We start from the raw sequence: 16180 nt of genomic DNA, 5'->3' as shown, positions 1-16180 counted from the left end.
TATTTAGTGCCATGAAACTGTTTCGTTGATGATTCATTGACTGGTTTCATGTCCATGGAACATATATATGTAGTGGCCTGCTTTAATTCCAGTTCCATCACCACATGATGGCTGTTTAATAGCCAAATGTAGATTAACAGACAGACAGGTCATATGATTATTGTCACAATAATTCCAGTTTCAGGTTGATATTTCTATAACATGGATGAGCCTGTAGTGGCATTATATAAAGTCTTTTCTCTCTCATGTGTTAGTATTCCAGTTTAACTCTGGTTTATGTTGATGAAACAGGTAGCCTAAACATTGATGTGTTTTGTTGTTTTCTGACTCACTTTAACTTTTCTCGTGTTTACAGGCCATCAAGGTGCTAATAGAGAAATCCAGGGATGTGCAGAAGCAGATTGTACTCCAGGGCAGGGTGCGTAATCAGCAGTGCAGGGTGAAGTTGTTATCGTTGCATAGTCATTGTGGTGTGAGGAGAAAAATGGGGAATTCAGTGTTTGAAAAGTTGTGTGAAGACAGTTGAACACCTTTGAAGAATGATTCTGATGTGACCAGCATGGGCTGATGTCCTCAGTAACGTTAATGTCAAGGATACATATGGTACACCTTTGTGATGGCTGAAAAATATTATCATAATTACCGGCCACCGGTGGGCAAACAGTTCAAGGCATACCTGAGGGGCCAGAATCCACTGGTTGTTAGTTCACACCCCATTTCCACCAAATTATGAGCTTATCTGAAGTATAACTTTGCTGTTGTTGGCTGTCCTGTATCACTTTGTGTGTTCCTTTGATATGAACTGGGGGCAGGGGTGGCCCATAGGTCTGAGGTGTCCTATTCATTGTGCAGAGTTGCGTCCCTTGGGCATGCCAGAAACCTATGTATTTGGGTTCGAATCCCGTTGGCTCCGATTATGTTTCTAGGTTTGTCAGCACTATACCCGTGCTCTAGGTTTCACCAAAGTGGTAAAGTCCTGGATCACTTCGAGCTTTCCTCCCACCTTTAGCTGACACACTTTGATATAACTGGAATGCTGTTAAGGGTGGTGTTAAACACAACTCACTCACTCAATCGATATGAAGCTGACACACTATGATGTCAGTGAAATGTTGTCACTCTGCGTTCGCTGGTCTTGAGTTCAAATCTGAATCAACCCAGTTATGATCCTCACTTTGTCTGAAGCTGCTTTTGGGTTTTACCAAAATGGTCATCGTCTGTATCCTGCGACACTTTGTGCCATCCATGACTCTTTCATTAGTGCTGCCACAGTACCTCCATGTGTCATTCTGACTGTTCCAGGGGACATCCACAGCCAAAGATTTTTACAAGAAGCATCACCGCTGGACAGAGGGGTTAATATCTGCGGCCAAGGCTGTGGGCTTTGGTGCCTCCACTCTCATGTAAGTAATGGTGTATTTTGAAACAAGCCATACAGAAACAGGTGCTTGTCCTAAGTCTTTGATCTCTTGAAGGAATGTGGAGGTTTGTTGAAGGATAACCATGCAAGTAAGCTCGGAAGTTTGAAGGAATATAGAAGGTTCTTGAAGGAATATGGATATTTGTTAAAGGAATTAGGAGGTCTGTTGAAGGAATAATGAGGGTTCTGGAAGGTATATGGAGGGTTGTTGTAGAAATAAGGAAGCTGTTGAGGAATATGGAGGTTTGTTGAAGGAATATGGAAAGTTTTTGAAGGAATGTGTAGGATTCTTGAAGATATATGGAGGGTTCTTGAAGGAATGTGGGGGTTTATTCAAGGAATATGAAGGGTTCTTGAAATCATTTGGAGGTTTCTTGAAGATATATGGAGGTTTGTTGAAGGAATATAAAGGTTTTTTGAAAGTGAGTCATAATAATATGGTCCGATCATTGCTTGTTGCAATAATAACTTGTTGCTTTCCTTTAAAAACATGGCTTGGTGCAGAGTTGTGTCCCTTTGCCCTGCCAGGTTGAACTGGACCTGGGTTTGAATCTAAAACTGATTATGATCCTTGGTTTGTTAGTACCATACCTATCCTTGTGGCTTTCAGCACATACAAATCCTGGGCCTTTTTTTACTGAACTACTGTTAGAACCAGTGCAAAACCCAACACACTCACTCATTCGAAAGATCGTCTGAGGTGCTGCAATTTGCTGTGCAGAGTGACATCCCTTGGATTTGTGGGTTCAAATCCCGCTTTGCCACAATTATGTTTCTAGGTTCGTCAGTACCATACCTGTGCTTGTGGGATTTACCAGAGTGGTAGAAATCTGAGACCTGCATCACTTACGGCTTTCCTTGCACATGCTGTCATATAACTGGAATACTGTTAAAAGTGGTATTAAGCCAAACTCACTCAATCACTCATTGATCTGAAATGCTTTTTCTTGCCCATTCTACTTGACAAGGCCTATATTCCGTGTCTGCTGTGTAATGTCATTGTTCACTGAGTAGATGATGTTTGCAGGGAGGCAGCAGACAAGTTGGTGAAGGGCGAGGGCAAGTTCGAGGAACTGATGGTCTGTGCCCAGGAGATCGCAGCCAGCACCGCACAGCTTACCGTGGCCTCAAAGGTCAAGGCTGATCGAGGGAGTGAAGGGTTGTCCGAGTTGTCTCGAGCATCAAAGAAAGTCAACGAGGCCACAGGAAATGTTGTAGCATCTGCCAAAACTGCTTCACAGATAGTTGAGGATAAGAGTGAGTCAGATTTCTGCCATTTTTCCTGTGTTCCGGTATGTTGGGTAAAAACAAATATGACAAGGTTATGTTATTGTTTGTATTGTTTAACCTAAAATCAACACAGAAATTCATTCACATTATTATGTTTGTGGACCCGTGAAGATCCGGGGTAGAATGGATCCTCAGCAAACCATGCTTGCCATGAAAGGAGACTATGCTTGTCGTAAGAGGCGACTAACGGGATCAGGTGGTCAGGTTCCCAGTTGCTTGGATCGATGCTCATGATGTCAATAACTGGATTGTCTGGTCCAGACTCCATTATTTCCAGACTGCCATCATAAAGCTGGAATATTGCTGAGTGTGGTGTTAAACAACAAATGTACATACATATTATGCTTTTGGACACTAACCCATGCTGACCAGCTGTCTTGTTATATGATGTATCAGCATCTTATAATTATCATTGAAACAATCAGTCTCAAGCACTTGCTGGCAACTGGGGTGGCTCACTCATCTAAGGCACTGCAATTTGATACCCGTGAAGATTCCGGGGTAGAATAGGTCTTCAGTAACCCATACTTGCTGTAAAAAGCAACTATGCTTGTCGTAAAAGGCAACTAACGGGATCGGGTTGTCAGGCTCGCTGACTTGGTTGATACATGTCATCGATCCATATTGCGTGGATCGATGCTCATGATGGCAATCACTGGATTGTGTGGTCAAGACTCGATTATTTTACAGACCGCTGTCATATAGTTGGAATATTGCTGAGTGCGGCGTTAAACAACAAACAAACTCTGCAATTTGCTGGGCAGAGTTGCGTCACTTATGCGTGCCAGGAACCTTTGATTGTGGGTTTGAATCCTGGTTTGCCCTGATTATGTTTCTCGGTTTGTAAAGCACCATACTCATGCTTGTGAATTTCACCGAAGTGGTAAACGTCTTAGACCTAAGACAGCATTTCGGGTTCTCTTCCCACAATAAGCTGGTATACAGTGCTGTAACTGAAACACTGCCTCTAGTCCATTAGTCGAGACCGGTGAAGATCCTGAGGGACAAGTTGTTTTATATCCAATTCTAGCTATTTGACATACTGGTAAGCCACCTGTCTGAAATGAGCTGCTGATCAGTTGGATATGGCCACCCCTGGATAATGTATAAAGGGGGGTCAAACCTGACTCACTCACTCACTCATAAGCATTTGCTACTGGCTGTAAGGAGGCAATGAAAACTTGATGTTACTATTGTGACTGTTCCAGATCTGATGGACTTCACCCAGCTGTCTCTCCATGACACAAAGAGGATGGAGATGCAGACTCAGGTTAGTGGTGTGGACCATGGTTGGAGAAAGTGCTTGTCAGCTCCTGGGACGAGGACTGTCTTGTGTGTGAATGAAGTGTGTCCCTGTTTCACTGTTGTCTCATCATTTCTCGCCATGTCTCACTGTTTTGTCAGTTCACCATGTGTCACACTGTATGATCTCACCAAATCTTATCACATGACACGTCGCGATGTAACTGGAATACTGATCTAAGCAGCATTAAATCTAACACTTTCTCTCTCTCACCCATTATTATCTCCCCAGTTTGCAAAACAGGGCATATAGCAATCAGCATGTCCGTTCGTCCATCAGGCATCTATTTTCCGTTTCCAGAGCAGAACTCCTAAACTTCTGAATATTCCTTGTTGAAACTTGTTAAAAATGTCAGTCTAGTGCCTTTAGATGATTTAGGATATTTTTATTTTGGGATATTTTTTTCATGAAGACAAGTTGGACCATTACTGAAAATGAGACTAGTGCTCCTTTCTGGAGCAGAATTTGAAACCGTTGAATATTTCTGGGTGTAACAAGCTATGCAGATCAATCTAGTCGTTACCTAGTACCTTTTGATGATTTGGGATGTTTGTTTATTTATTTTTTCATGTTTTCATGACGACAAGTTGGAATTAACTGACTATGAGGGTCGTGCTTGTTTCTGGAGCTGGACTCCAAAACCGTTGGGATATTGAAAAATACTGAACTGCATTTTTTTTTCTTCTCTGAACAGAAGGTATCCAACGGTATCAGTAGCCAAACTCCATTTTCCGAATTGCGCCAGTCCGGTGAGACATGTCATCTCCTGATGACTCTTGTCACATGTTGTCACTGTGTCACCCTATATTCTCACCTGTTCCCAGGTGCGTGTGATTGAGCTGGAGACGATGCTGGAGCAGGAGCGGAGGAAGCTAGGGGATCTGAGGAAGCAGCACTACCAGCTGGCCGGAGAGGTGGGTACCCCGTCATGCACCTCTCATGCTGCATGAACCATACACACTTGTACTCAGTTGTAGTCAACTATTACTCTATAGCTGGAAGATGGGATTTAATGTACTGTGTTCATACACACTTGTACTCAGACCGTGTAGTCGACTATTACTCTATAACTGGAAGATGGGATTTAATGTACTGTGTTCATACACAATTGTACTCAGACTTTGTAGTGGATTATTACCAGTACATTCATAGGTGGAAAATGGGATTTAACGTACCGTATTCGCCATAATAAGCACAATGTTGCTTAGAAAATTGATAATGGAGGCACTTATTAAAACTAAACACTACAAGTTCAATTTGTTGTCGGAGATGGATCGGTAGTGAACAAACTTAGTTCAAGCATCGATGAAACCAAAACTTGTGTGATTATAGTTACGAGGCAATTATATTCCCCTTCTACACTGATTTTTTCTGTGAAAAATCTGCACTATACACGAGCAAATACCTACTGTCATAAATGTTGGCTCTTAGTAGCGAATTGGTTTAGACATTGGTCTTAGGGTACATATTGGTGCAGATTGCTTAATACGGCGGACACGGTAGTAATTTATGTACATGCACAGTGGGTCAAGGTTGTTGTGTATTATATCAAAATAATTCCAAGAAATTCAACGTTGTTCATTTCTGTACAGAAACACAAGATCAAGCAGAAAAGTTCAATGTTGTTTATATTATTACTTTTTCATATATATCATATATTTGATTCCAGAAATATTTGCAACTAAAACTAGTGATTTTTTCATCATAATCTCTATCAAATAATACAAACACCTTGTTCACAAACTGGTTTGGGCGGTGGTGTAGCCCTGTGGTTAAAGTGTTCGCTGAAGGCCCAGGTTCAGTTCCCTGCATGGGTACAATGTGTGAAAAGCCTATCTGGTGTCCATGCTGTGATGTAGCTGGGATATTGCTAGTAGCGGCGTAAAACCAAACACACTCATTCACTGGTTTCCTCTGCAAATCTAAAATCACGGAGTATTGGGCAGTGTTTGGGTTTCCTTGACCTTATTGGATAATAGTAACACCAAGTTACATCATTAATGACACCAACATTGATGATGCTATTAGGAAGGAGAGGAGAATGGACTCGGGGAAGATGTCAACGTAAGTTTGTTAAATTCAAGACATTTTGTTGTTTTAGGGGCTACAAATTTCCATGTCATTTCCATTCAGAAAATATGTAGAACATGAAATGAAAAGAAGTTTGGAATATATGGAAGTTGGAAATGACATGTTAATTTCGCTGCAACTCCCGAATGTTAAACAGGTTGGCGTCATGAAACATGGGCTTGAACATCAAGGTTGGCATTAGTGTCAAGTCGGACTATGTCAGGATCGTCAGGATTTATCATGAGAATCTGATTTTTATAGTCTACAGAATAATTTTTTCCATGATATTTGACAGAGGATGTTATGTTTTAAGATATTTGTAATTAATCACTTCACATAGCATGATATCGGTCATTGTTATGATGATGATGGTTATGTTTTGCACAAAGAAAGTTCACTATTTTCACTTGTGCATGTAGACAAACCACAGTTACGATGAATTTCCCGCCAGCACGTGTGGATCCAGAAGTGGAAATACTTCACACGTAGTCACCTTGATAGTTCTGATGTTTGGTGGTGCATCACCATGCACTCTCAGCTTTCTGCATAGACAGTGGTACATAGCCGTAGCAACACCTAGCGTAAGTAGTCGTGTTGTAGACACAGAGCACTGCCCTGTGGGGATTTCAGGTTAAAATAGGTCCCCTGTACCTCATGCATGTTGTAAGAACTCGCTACTAGGAGGACCTGGAGATCAGGCTCAGGGACCAGGACCTCGTTCCACAAAATGACCTTAGTGCTACGATGATCGATGATAGCAAGTCTATGTTAAAGTATGGGAGTTACGATCACCTCAGTGCTACGATGATTGTAAATCTGTGTTAAAGTATGGAGTTACGATCACCTTAGTGCTACAAGGATCGTAAGTCTATGTCAAAGTATGGGAGTTACGATTAAGTAAGAGCTAAGATCCCCACTGTGGAACGGGCTGAAAGTATGTGTGGGTCATTGCTCATACTGTCAATCACTGGTTTGTCTTTGATTCTAACCAGCCGGTGGGGATTTCCAGTTAGAGTCAGCCCCAGCAACCTATGCTGGTCTCAAGAGGCAACCACATTGACTCAGGGACTTAGTTGATGGTGTGTCATCGTACCACTACGGCGTGGATCTTTGTTCTTAATGTCAGTCACTGGATTATCTGGTCTAGACACAGCTGTTTACAGGCTGCTGTTATATTGTGGGGTTATTGCTGAAGATGGGGTTAAAAAACAAACAGACAAAACTTCTAATCAGCGGGAATAGATCTCCAGCAACCAATGCTTGTCATGAAAGGCAACTTCATTGCATTAGGTGGTCAGGCTTGGTGACCCGTGTCAGTGACCCTGATGGTGTGGACCATAGTACATTCTATCAATCACTGGTTTGCCTGGCACAGGTTAGGAAGTTACAGGTCGTTGTGACATGGCTGGAATATTGCTGACTGGACATTAAACATTCACTCCATCTACTCACTTAGATATATTGTGTATATTCTCCATAGAATATATGTATCTAAGTATGCTATACACTGAAGACTCTGATTATCAGAAATTTTGACTTGAGGGTGGTGGACATTGCCAGGATGCCCTGTAGAACTCTTTGGGTTCTTGCCATAGTTCACTTTTGTAATTTTTAATATGTACTACCAGTTTAACTATATAGTATTCAGTGGAGTCTAACACTTTCATCTACCTAGTTTTGGTGAGTCTAGATACAGCCCACGATGTACAAGTATGGGGCCTAACACTGCAGATAACTCATAGATACCAATAACCCCACTCAAGGAAGGATTCTTGAAATAAAACCCTTGTGTACCCCAACTCTAAGGAAACTGATTCATGTTTTGCTTTGATACTGAACATTTCTATTGAATATTATCAGAACTGAAACAAATAATTGCTAATGTCCTGTCCTTATGTAGGTTCCAGGGTTCCAGGATTTGGGTAAATAGCAGCCATATTGCTGACACAATACCCAGTTTAGCTATTCTGAGATAAAGTGACGTAGATGATGCAGTGGTCTAAAGAAGAAGAAGCTGTAATACTGTAAGCAGAGTTGCATCCCTTACATGAGCCAGGATCTGCATGCTGAATATCCGATTCATTCCAGTGATGGGCCATGGTCTGTCCACACCCTTGCGGCATCACAGTCATAAATGTGTTAGCTCCCCCGCCCCGATCCCCTGCCCCGATCCCCGCCCCTGATTTTAGTATTTTTGTTGATCTATACTACTCAAGAGAAGTAACAACACCTAATTATATCTTATAACTATAGTTATACCAGGATAGATTAACTATAGTAATATGACAGAATCGGGTGTTCTGTAACTTCTTTTGAGCAATATATTTAATGCTGTCATTATGAAATATTATTCACTATTTGAAATTAAGCTTGAAAGTGAAGGAGTCTTGTTGCAGCCCCAATGTTAAAGTTTAGGGTCAAATACAAAGCAGCAGACACCAGCTACAGCCATGTTTCCACTGAACAGTCTATGCAGAAAGCATGTGAGGGTTTGTTTGAGATGGTGTCACCATCTCCACATCGTCCATTTTCATACTTCAACCTTGTTGATTCTTGTCAGTAGTCACCGATAGCATGCTTCAAGCATCCGGCCGTCGCCGCCATTCCTGTTGTTACCACACTAACATTCTGTTACCAACTGATATGTTACCTTCTGCGCATTGAAGTCAGGAATGTTCGTTAGACACATATCTCTCATACATGATGTTGTCCACTAAAACAAACACACATTGATGATGTCACGTTACTCAATTAGCAAAGATGTCACCTTCTGATACTGGGTTCTGACTTGTTATATATCGGTCATATTTTCAGTTTCGTGTGGTTTCAAATTCTGTGCTCAGATTAAGGTGTTATGAAACCATTGTTGTTTTATTTGCAAAATCATTTTCTTTCTGACAAACTCAATGTGTGTTTCCAGGACAAATCTAACCATGTTAACAATTATATTGTTTAGTTCTTTTTCACTCACTCTATGAAAACTGAATCAATATTATGGGCAAAGATTATTTGAAGATTATGAAACCTTAATATAAATTGTTCTTTCTAGGGCTTCTGACTTGACCAACCATTTCTGTACAGATATAAGTTTTACATCCTACCACCAAATTAATGGAGTAGTTTCCGAAGACAATGCTCTGTCCAAATAAAATCATCTGTCTCTCAACAACAGTGCTGCAATGGTGTGAAATCATTTGCGTGTGCTAAACATTTAAGAAAAACAGTACAAAAAGTAGCAGTTTATTCAAATATTTTTGCCCAAATATGACTTGATCTAGTCCAAATTAACATCAGTTCTTTGCTTGCCGTTTAAACAGTTTTGGAATGTCTTGTTCCATATACATATATGCTACACAATGCAGCCAACATGCCAGTTGCTGCCATTTAGAATAGACGCACAGAATATTTTTATTGTCATATGGTTTTTTTCTTTCTTTTTCTCAAAATTGGATGACATATCTTTGAAATCTTGTATTACTGTTGTAAATATTTATTTTACACTCTTCAACTTTTACACCAAAATAACAGCATTTTGTTTTCTGCTCTGAAGTCTGACTCTTTCAGATCTAATAATCCATGTTTGATTTTACATCGACTTAAGACATAGATTTCCTAGGCAGAAAAATGCTGCAAATTTCACATCGCTAGCTTTTCTGAGGAAACATTTTTTTTAGACATTAAATCAGTTTTACACATACTACATCAGCATTTAATTGATGTGGAATTCCTTGCAAGGTTTTCCTATCCCTTTATAATTTTTGTCCCTGCCTGTTTTTAGATGAGTGTTAGGAATTCATGTTTGGCTTGAAAAAGCATGTTTAAATGTGTTCCTAAGTGTATTAATTTTGAAATAGTTTGTTGCCATATGATTGATGTGCATCCACCTGACAGTTCGGACAGTTGCCATTATTTGTAGGGATAGGCCATTTGTTATTGGGACGGTGGAGCAGAGACTATGTCCATGGATTGGCCCAAAAGGATAATCCGCCCCAAATGTCGAACATTTCTGTTTTTGCGAACCTTCCCATAATACTTATAAAAATGTTTTGATGACATTTTCCCTGAAAGCTGTAAGTGAAAGTTGTTAGTTTTTACAAAAATTCTAGAAATATTATATTCATATTTCGATTAATAGGACAGGGCGGCGAGGAAGTCTTGTGCTTAAACCATTCACTCCTCCCGCTGAAGACCCCGATTTGATGCCCCATGTAAACACTTGTGAAAACCATTGATTGTGGTCTCTGCTGTTGTATAGCTGGAATATTGCTTACAGCAGTGTCAAACCCAACTCACTCACTCACTCAACAAAACAGTAACCTGTGTTACTTGTGTATGATTTTAAAACCTCCTGACGACTTGTGATGTTTTCGGGACAATCCTTGTGTCCTCTCTGACCCACCCTCCCACAGCCTGTAATATGTTGCCTCTAGTTCTCAGCTAGATGCAGAAGAACTATATCTTAGCTGGCTTAAGTTAGCTAACATGCTCCGGGGAACTCATTCATGTACCTTAATCCTCTGACTTGGTACTGGTGTTATTAACCATATGAAATGAAATGTTTTCTAGCAAGAAACTCTGTATTATTCCATTCTCTCTGTGTCTTGTATTGATGAAATGTCCACAGTCGGTATTGAATACCAGTCAGAAGTGGATGTGAGATCAAGTGATTGAGGTTTTTTCCAGGATTTTTTTCGGTCCATATGGGTACAGTGTGTGAGCCTATGTCTGGGTGTTCCCTCTGATACTGCTGGTGTGTTGGTGAAAGCAGAATAAATGCCCTATAAGAGACTTACTCTCCTGAATACCAATGAGCCCGACAAGTCACTAGCCATCTTGCTTTATAACGCTCATTGAAATTGACCACAAATAGGTCATGCAAAATCAGATGTGTCACTGGTCTGTGTGTGCTACCCCAAGAATTGTTGCCATATTTGAAATGGCTGTTCACTGACTCCCTCCCCAATACATCTCCTTATTGCTAGCTGGCCACACTCAGTCTGTGACTTTAGCCACTGGTCTGATGCCGGATCTTGTAAAATTCTGTTGCCCAGTTAACTGTGATAATAATCCATATTATAACACTAAAATCTCCTGAAAATGATGCTTAGAGCCATATTCAGGCAAAAGTTTTGGCACAAAGTGCATGTCATACACACGTTGTGACATCAATACAACTGTCCACATTGTGCCATCATTGTGACCACCAAATCTCCACTTTAACTTTTTGTGATTTGTACAATGATGGGTACCTGCTGTTACCCTGGAAATTGTAAGTCCAGGAAATTGACAGTGGTGGAATGGAATGATTCAGAGAGATCTTGCTTACGAGTTAATGAAATAGTTTGCAAAATCATCATACTTCATGTCCTGTTGCAAGAAGCAGCATCTGAATTTCAGTTTGTCTGGTTTCGGAGAATTAATTTCAGCCTTTTTTTAATACGTCCAAATGGAAATACAAAGAGAAACTAGATTGGTCTGTTTTGCAACCAGCAACATGTGGTTAATGGTTTTTGCAAAAGATGATTGTTGATGTTTATGTTTCAATTTTGTGACATTTGAATGTTTATGAATTGTGGTGAAATTTGAACATTTATGAATAATAGTGAGATTTGAGACACTGGTTTATTTGAGTGTTTCAGCATTGTATTATGACATGTAAGTTAGATGGATGGAAGAGGGATAAATGGATGGATGATGGATGAAACAAAGGCATATCGCCATCATGACTCAAACTGAAACAAAATGATTTTTTAATCCTTTTTTTCACTTTCTTGAGAAACTTCAAGCCATTACATGTATGTATACTACTCAAAAGAAGTTAAAGAACACCCAATGACAGATTAGCTATTGTAATATTAAAGAGTGAGGTGCTAGTTTAACTTCTTTTGAGTACTATATGACATATCAATTACACGGCTGGATATATTTAATGTTTATGGTTACTAAGACTGCTGAAACTGAGTGGTGTTTTTCTAGTCAGAGGTGCCAGTTTACAAAGACTGGCTAGGGCCCTGGGACTCGGATATGTTGTGATCATTCTCGGGTAACCATGGTAACGGGTAAGACAGATGCATGGTGTGGCCTGCACCAGCTTTTGCCACATGCTGAGATGGCTCCAGTTCTATTGTTGATGACTGACCGTTCATTGACAGCATGGTGTTTGTTTAATTGTGCTGTTGCTTCTGTTATGGGGAGAAAAGTTCTAATATTATGAGATGCTTACTACAGGTTGTATGGGTTTTATGTACTGAAATATCTTGTACAGAAGTCCAAACAACAACACCGATACAGGAACTTTAAGAGCAGGGTTAGAATTGGTCTTCAGCAACCTATGCTTGTCCTACAAGGCGACTAACGTGATCGGGTGATCAGGTTCGCTGAGTGTATCGTCCCACCACAAGTAAGTGCTCACCATGTCATCCCACTGATGCATCGGTGTATCGTCCCACCACAAGTAAGTGCGTCCCACCACAAGTAAGTGCGTCCCACCACAAGTAAGTGCTCACCATGTCATCCCACTGATGCATCGGTGTATCGTCCCACCACAAGTAAGTGCGTCCCACCACAAGTAAGTGCGTCCCACCACAAGTAAGTGCTTACCATATCATCCCACTGATGCATCGGTGTATCGTCCCACCACAAGTAAGTGCTCACCATGTCATCCCACTGATGCATCGGTGTATCGTCCCACCACAAGTAAGTGCTGACCATGTCATCCCACTGATGCATCGGTGTATCGTCCCACCACAAGTAAGTGCGTCCCACCACAAGTAAGTGCTCACCATGTCATCCCACTGATGCATCGGTGTATCGTCCCACCACAAGTAAGTGCTCACCATGTCATCCCACTGATGCATCGGTGTATCGTCCCACCACAAGTAAGTGCGTCCCACCACAAGTAAGTGCTCACCATGTCATCCCACTGATGCATCGGTGTATCGTCCCACCACAAGTAAGTGCTCACCATATCATCCCACCACAAGTAAGTGCTCACCATGTCATCCCACTGATGCATCGGTGTATCGTCCCACCACAAGTAAGTGCGTCCCACCACAAGTAAGTGCTCACCATGTCATCCCACTGATGCATCGGTGTATCGTCCCACCACAAGTAAGTGCTCACCATGTCATCCCACTGATGCATCGGTGTATCGTCCCACCACAAGTAAGTGCTCACCATGTCATCAGTGAAAGTCAGCATGCTGTTAGGGTGGCAGTAAGTCGTTGGAAATGGTTTTCGTTTTTGAAAAAAACGTTTTAGAAAATGAAAAGGTCAACGTATCTTTCAAGTGTGAACCATCACTTACAATGGATTGTGTGCATGGTTTTGGATGTATGTGAGCAATAATCTAATAACTGGTATGTGTCTCCTAATATATCAATGATTTTCAGTACAAATGTTTCATTTGGATCTCATTCAATAATAAATAAAACTCAAATATGTTAGTGTGAATTTAGTGACAAAAGCTGCTAAGTCTTGACTGATTTTGTATTTGCCTGGAGTGTTTAACAGCAACACAACCTGTGAAGGTCCGGGTTAGACTAGGTCTTCAGCAACCCATGCTTGTCATATGAGGCAACTAACGGGTATGCTTGTCGTAAGAGGCGACCAACGTGATCGGGTGGTCAGACTCGCTGACTTGGTTGTCGATGCTCTGGATGTCAATCACTGGATTGTCTGGTCCACAGTTGTTTACTTACAGGCCACCGTCATAAAGCTGGAATATTGCTGAGTGTGTCGTGAGACAACAAACAAACAAATAATAGCAACAATGTGAATGTTGTTTTTGCATCATGACAATTTGATAACAAAGTTGGTGTTGATGAAGCAGGGTGTAGCCACAGTGCCTGCTGAGTGTGTGGTAGGATAGCTTGTTGGCAAGGCATGCTGTCAGTGTTGAGCATGAAGGCCACAGCTGCCTCTCTACCTACAGTTCTGTAACAGCATGGCCAGGATGAGAGCAGGGCTCTGGTGGAAACCAGATTTCAGAGGACAAGCATGAACGTTTTATGTTCTGTCAGAATTAGGAATTATGCTATAGATTATTGTGCCTTGAGGAAACGTTTTTGAAATTATGTAAATTGAACAAATTTCCTGAAATTATTTTCATTGTCTATATGTATCTGACACAATGTTTCTTATTCAATATACATTGAAGCTTTTACTGATGTGTTTATGAATGTTTGATATTTGATTGTGTTAATTTAGTGTTAATTTTGTGTTAATTTAGTGTTACTGTTCATTTTGGAAGGGATCTCTTTCAGTAATGTTACAATAATTGTCTTTGAACAGTGAATTTGATTTATTGAAAAAAGGTCACTTGTAACATAAATGACTCTTTTTCTCATGTGTTTGCAGAAAAGCTGACGTGGTTGAGGAGAAGACTGGCGGTGGTATTTTATTCTGAGTGCTGTGTAAAGACTATAACCAAGATGTCCCGGAAAATGTCATACACACATGTCGTCACTTCAGTCATCACGAGAGGTCATTGTGTCACTTAGCCATCAAGGTCACTAGGTCATCCAAGGTCATCAGCTTTGTGAGAGGTCATCAAGGGTCAATGGGTCATTGAGAAGAGTCTTCACATGACACTCACAAAGAGGTCAAATGTCCCCATGATACAGTAACAGAAGAATGCTATGGATTATTTTTATTTTTATTTTTTAACGATTTTGAAAACATGCAAGGGATGTTTAGTGACGTGTGTGAATCATACCCAGGTAATTGAAAGAACTTAAGACATTCATTTGGACTTTCACACATATAGTCCAGAAAGTGGAATGATTAATCTGTTACCATTTCTTTATATTCGGATACCCCCACAGTATGTATATGTACAGTTATATCAGATCCTATTTAAACAAATATAAGTTTCAACAACTAAAGTACTTGACAACTTTTATGTATCTGTCAAAAGAATATACATGTAATCCTGATACTTAACATATGATATCATTATGCACATTAAACATGATAGGCTCCAGCTAGAAGGGCCAGCCAAAGTGTAGCGGTAGTACTTCAGTCTGCGACTTTTGCCGCTTGTCCGAAGCCCGAAAAGCCTGATATTGCACTTATGTAGAGGCGTGTGGAATAAGTCATTTCAGCAGTTAATCCCGTACAGTGGAAGATGGTGGGTGAGTCTTGTGGTTAAAGTATTCGGTATTCAAGCCACACACAATCGCAGTGTTTGAAGCCTGTACGATTTTGATATTTTGAACCCCAACCCTTTATAAATGCTGGAGCTGTCCTTGTCATTGCACTGTGGACAATCCATCGGTACTCATTATTAAAGAATTTTTATAATATAAGTGAAAATTTTGTTCCAAATTGGCCCGTGTTATTTAAATTAAATTTTGAGAGCAAAAGAAGTGTACACAGGAGTATATTTGCAATGTTAGAAATTAAGGTTGAAATAATAGTGTGTGTTATGGCCCTAATGTTTTCAGTTATGGATTTGGAGGTACTATGATTCATATACCATTGCCAACAACCACAAGGGCCCACTGTCTGTCACTGGAGGTGTGACAGTCTGGCAGCAAGACTACACTAGGTATACATGTGCACATCTTCACATTGAGACTCCATTGAGTGAACACCCTCATATATGTATGTGTATAAATTGAATCTCATACTCACACAATGAATAACTATCATTTCGACATTTCACTGGTCATTTGAACATGTGCTCCAATATGGCCTCATTGTCAGCCATATTGGATATCTGCATTGTCATTGATGTAAAAACTTCATATCTTCATATCATTCACATCTTGGGGGAGGTTTCAATGTGTTGCCCGTGGCAGTGTTTTATGTACCATATAGGCTGGTGTGGTTTATGACGTGTAAGAAATTGGTTCACACATTCAAACTGCATTGGAAATTTATAGTGTTGCGCATGGTTAACATTTTGATGTATTCACTTCTGGGATAAGTTTGTAATGTATAAATCTCCATGGCATTTCATTTGTTTGTGTAGTTGTTTAACACAAGAAGGGGATAGTGTATCCTGTCTCCAAGATACTGAGTTGACATTTTGGATATTCAGATGTAACTATTTTAGCACCTTTGTCTCACATGAATCCAGAGGGATGAAATAT

General features: G+C 40.5%; 1 protein-coding gene across 1 annotated transcript in view; it reads left to right on the top strand.

Moving 5' to 3' along the window:
- The window catches only part of LOC139456531 (huntingtin-interacting protein 1-like), a 70447-nt gene extending 54989 nt beyond the window's left edge, over positions 1–15458 (top strand). Inside the window, exons 25-32 of the mRNA XM_071238300.1 lie at positions 356–418; positions 1303–1403; positions 2448–2677; positions 3919–3980; positions 4838–4927; positions 6042–6077; positions 12060–12142; positions 14442–15458. Coding sequence (XP_071094401.1) covers positions 356–418; positions 1303–1403; positions 2448–2677; positions 3919–3980; positions 4838–4927; positions 6042–6077; positions 12060–12116 — 639 coding nt within the window. The 3' untranslated portion in view covers positions 12117–12142; positions 14442–15458. The remainder of the gene's footprint in view (positions 1–355; positions 419–1302; positions 1404–2447; positions 2678–3918; positions 3981–4837; positions 4928–6041; positions 6078–12059; positions 12143–14441) is intronic.
- Positions 15459–16180: the final 722 nt, after the last annotated feature.

The sequence above is a fragment of the Haliotis cracherodii genome, unplaced genomic scaffold (assembly GCF_022045235.1).
Source record: "Haliotis cracherodii isolate W230 unplaced genomic scaffold, xgHalCrac1.p SCAF_11, whole genome shotgun sequence".
Classification (NCBI taxonomy): Eukaryota; Metazoa; Mollusca; class Gastropoda; order Lepetellida; family Haliotidae; genus Haliotis; species Haliotis cracherodii.
This window is presented reverse-complemented; position numbering and strand designations above follow the sequence as displayed.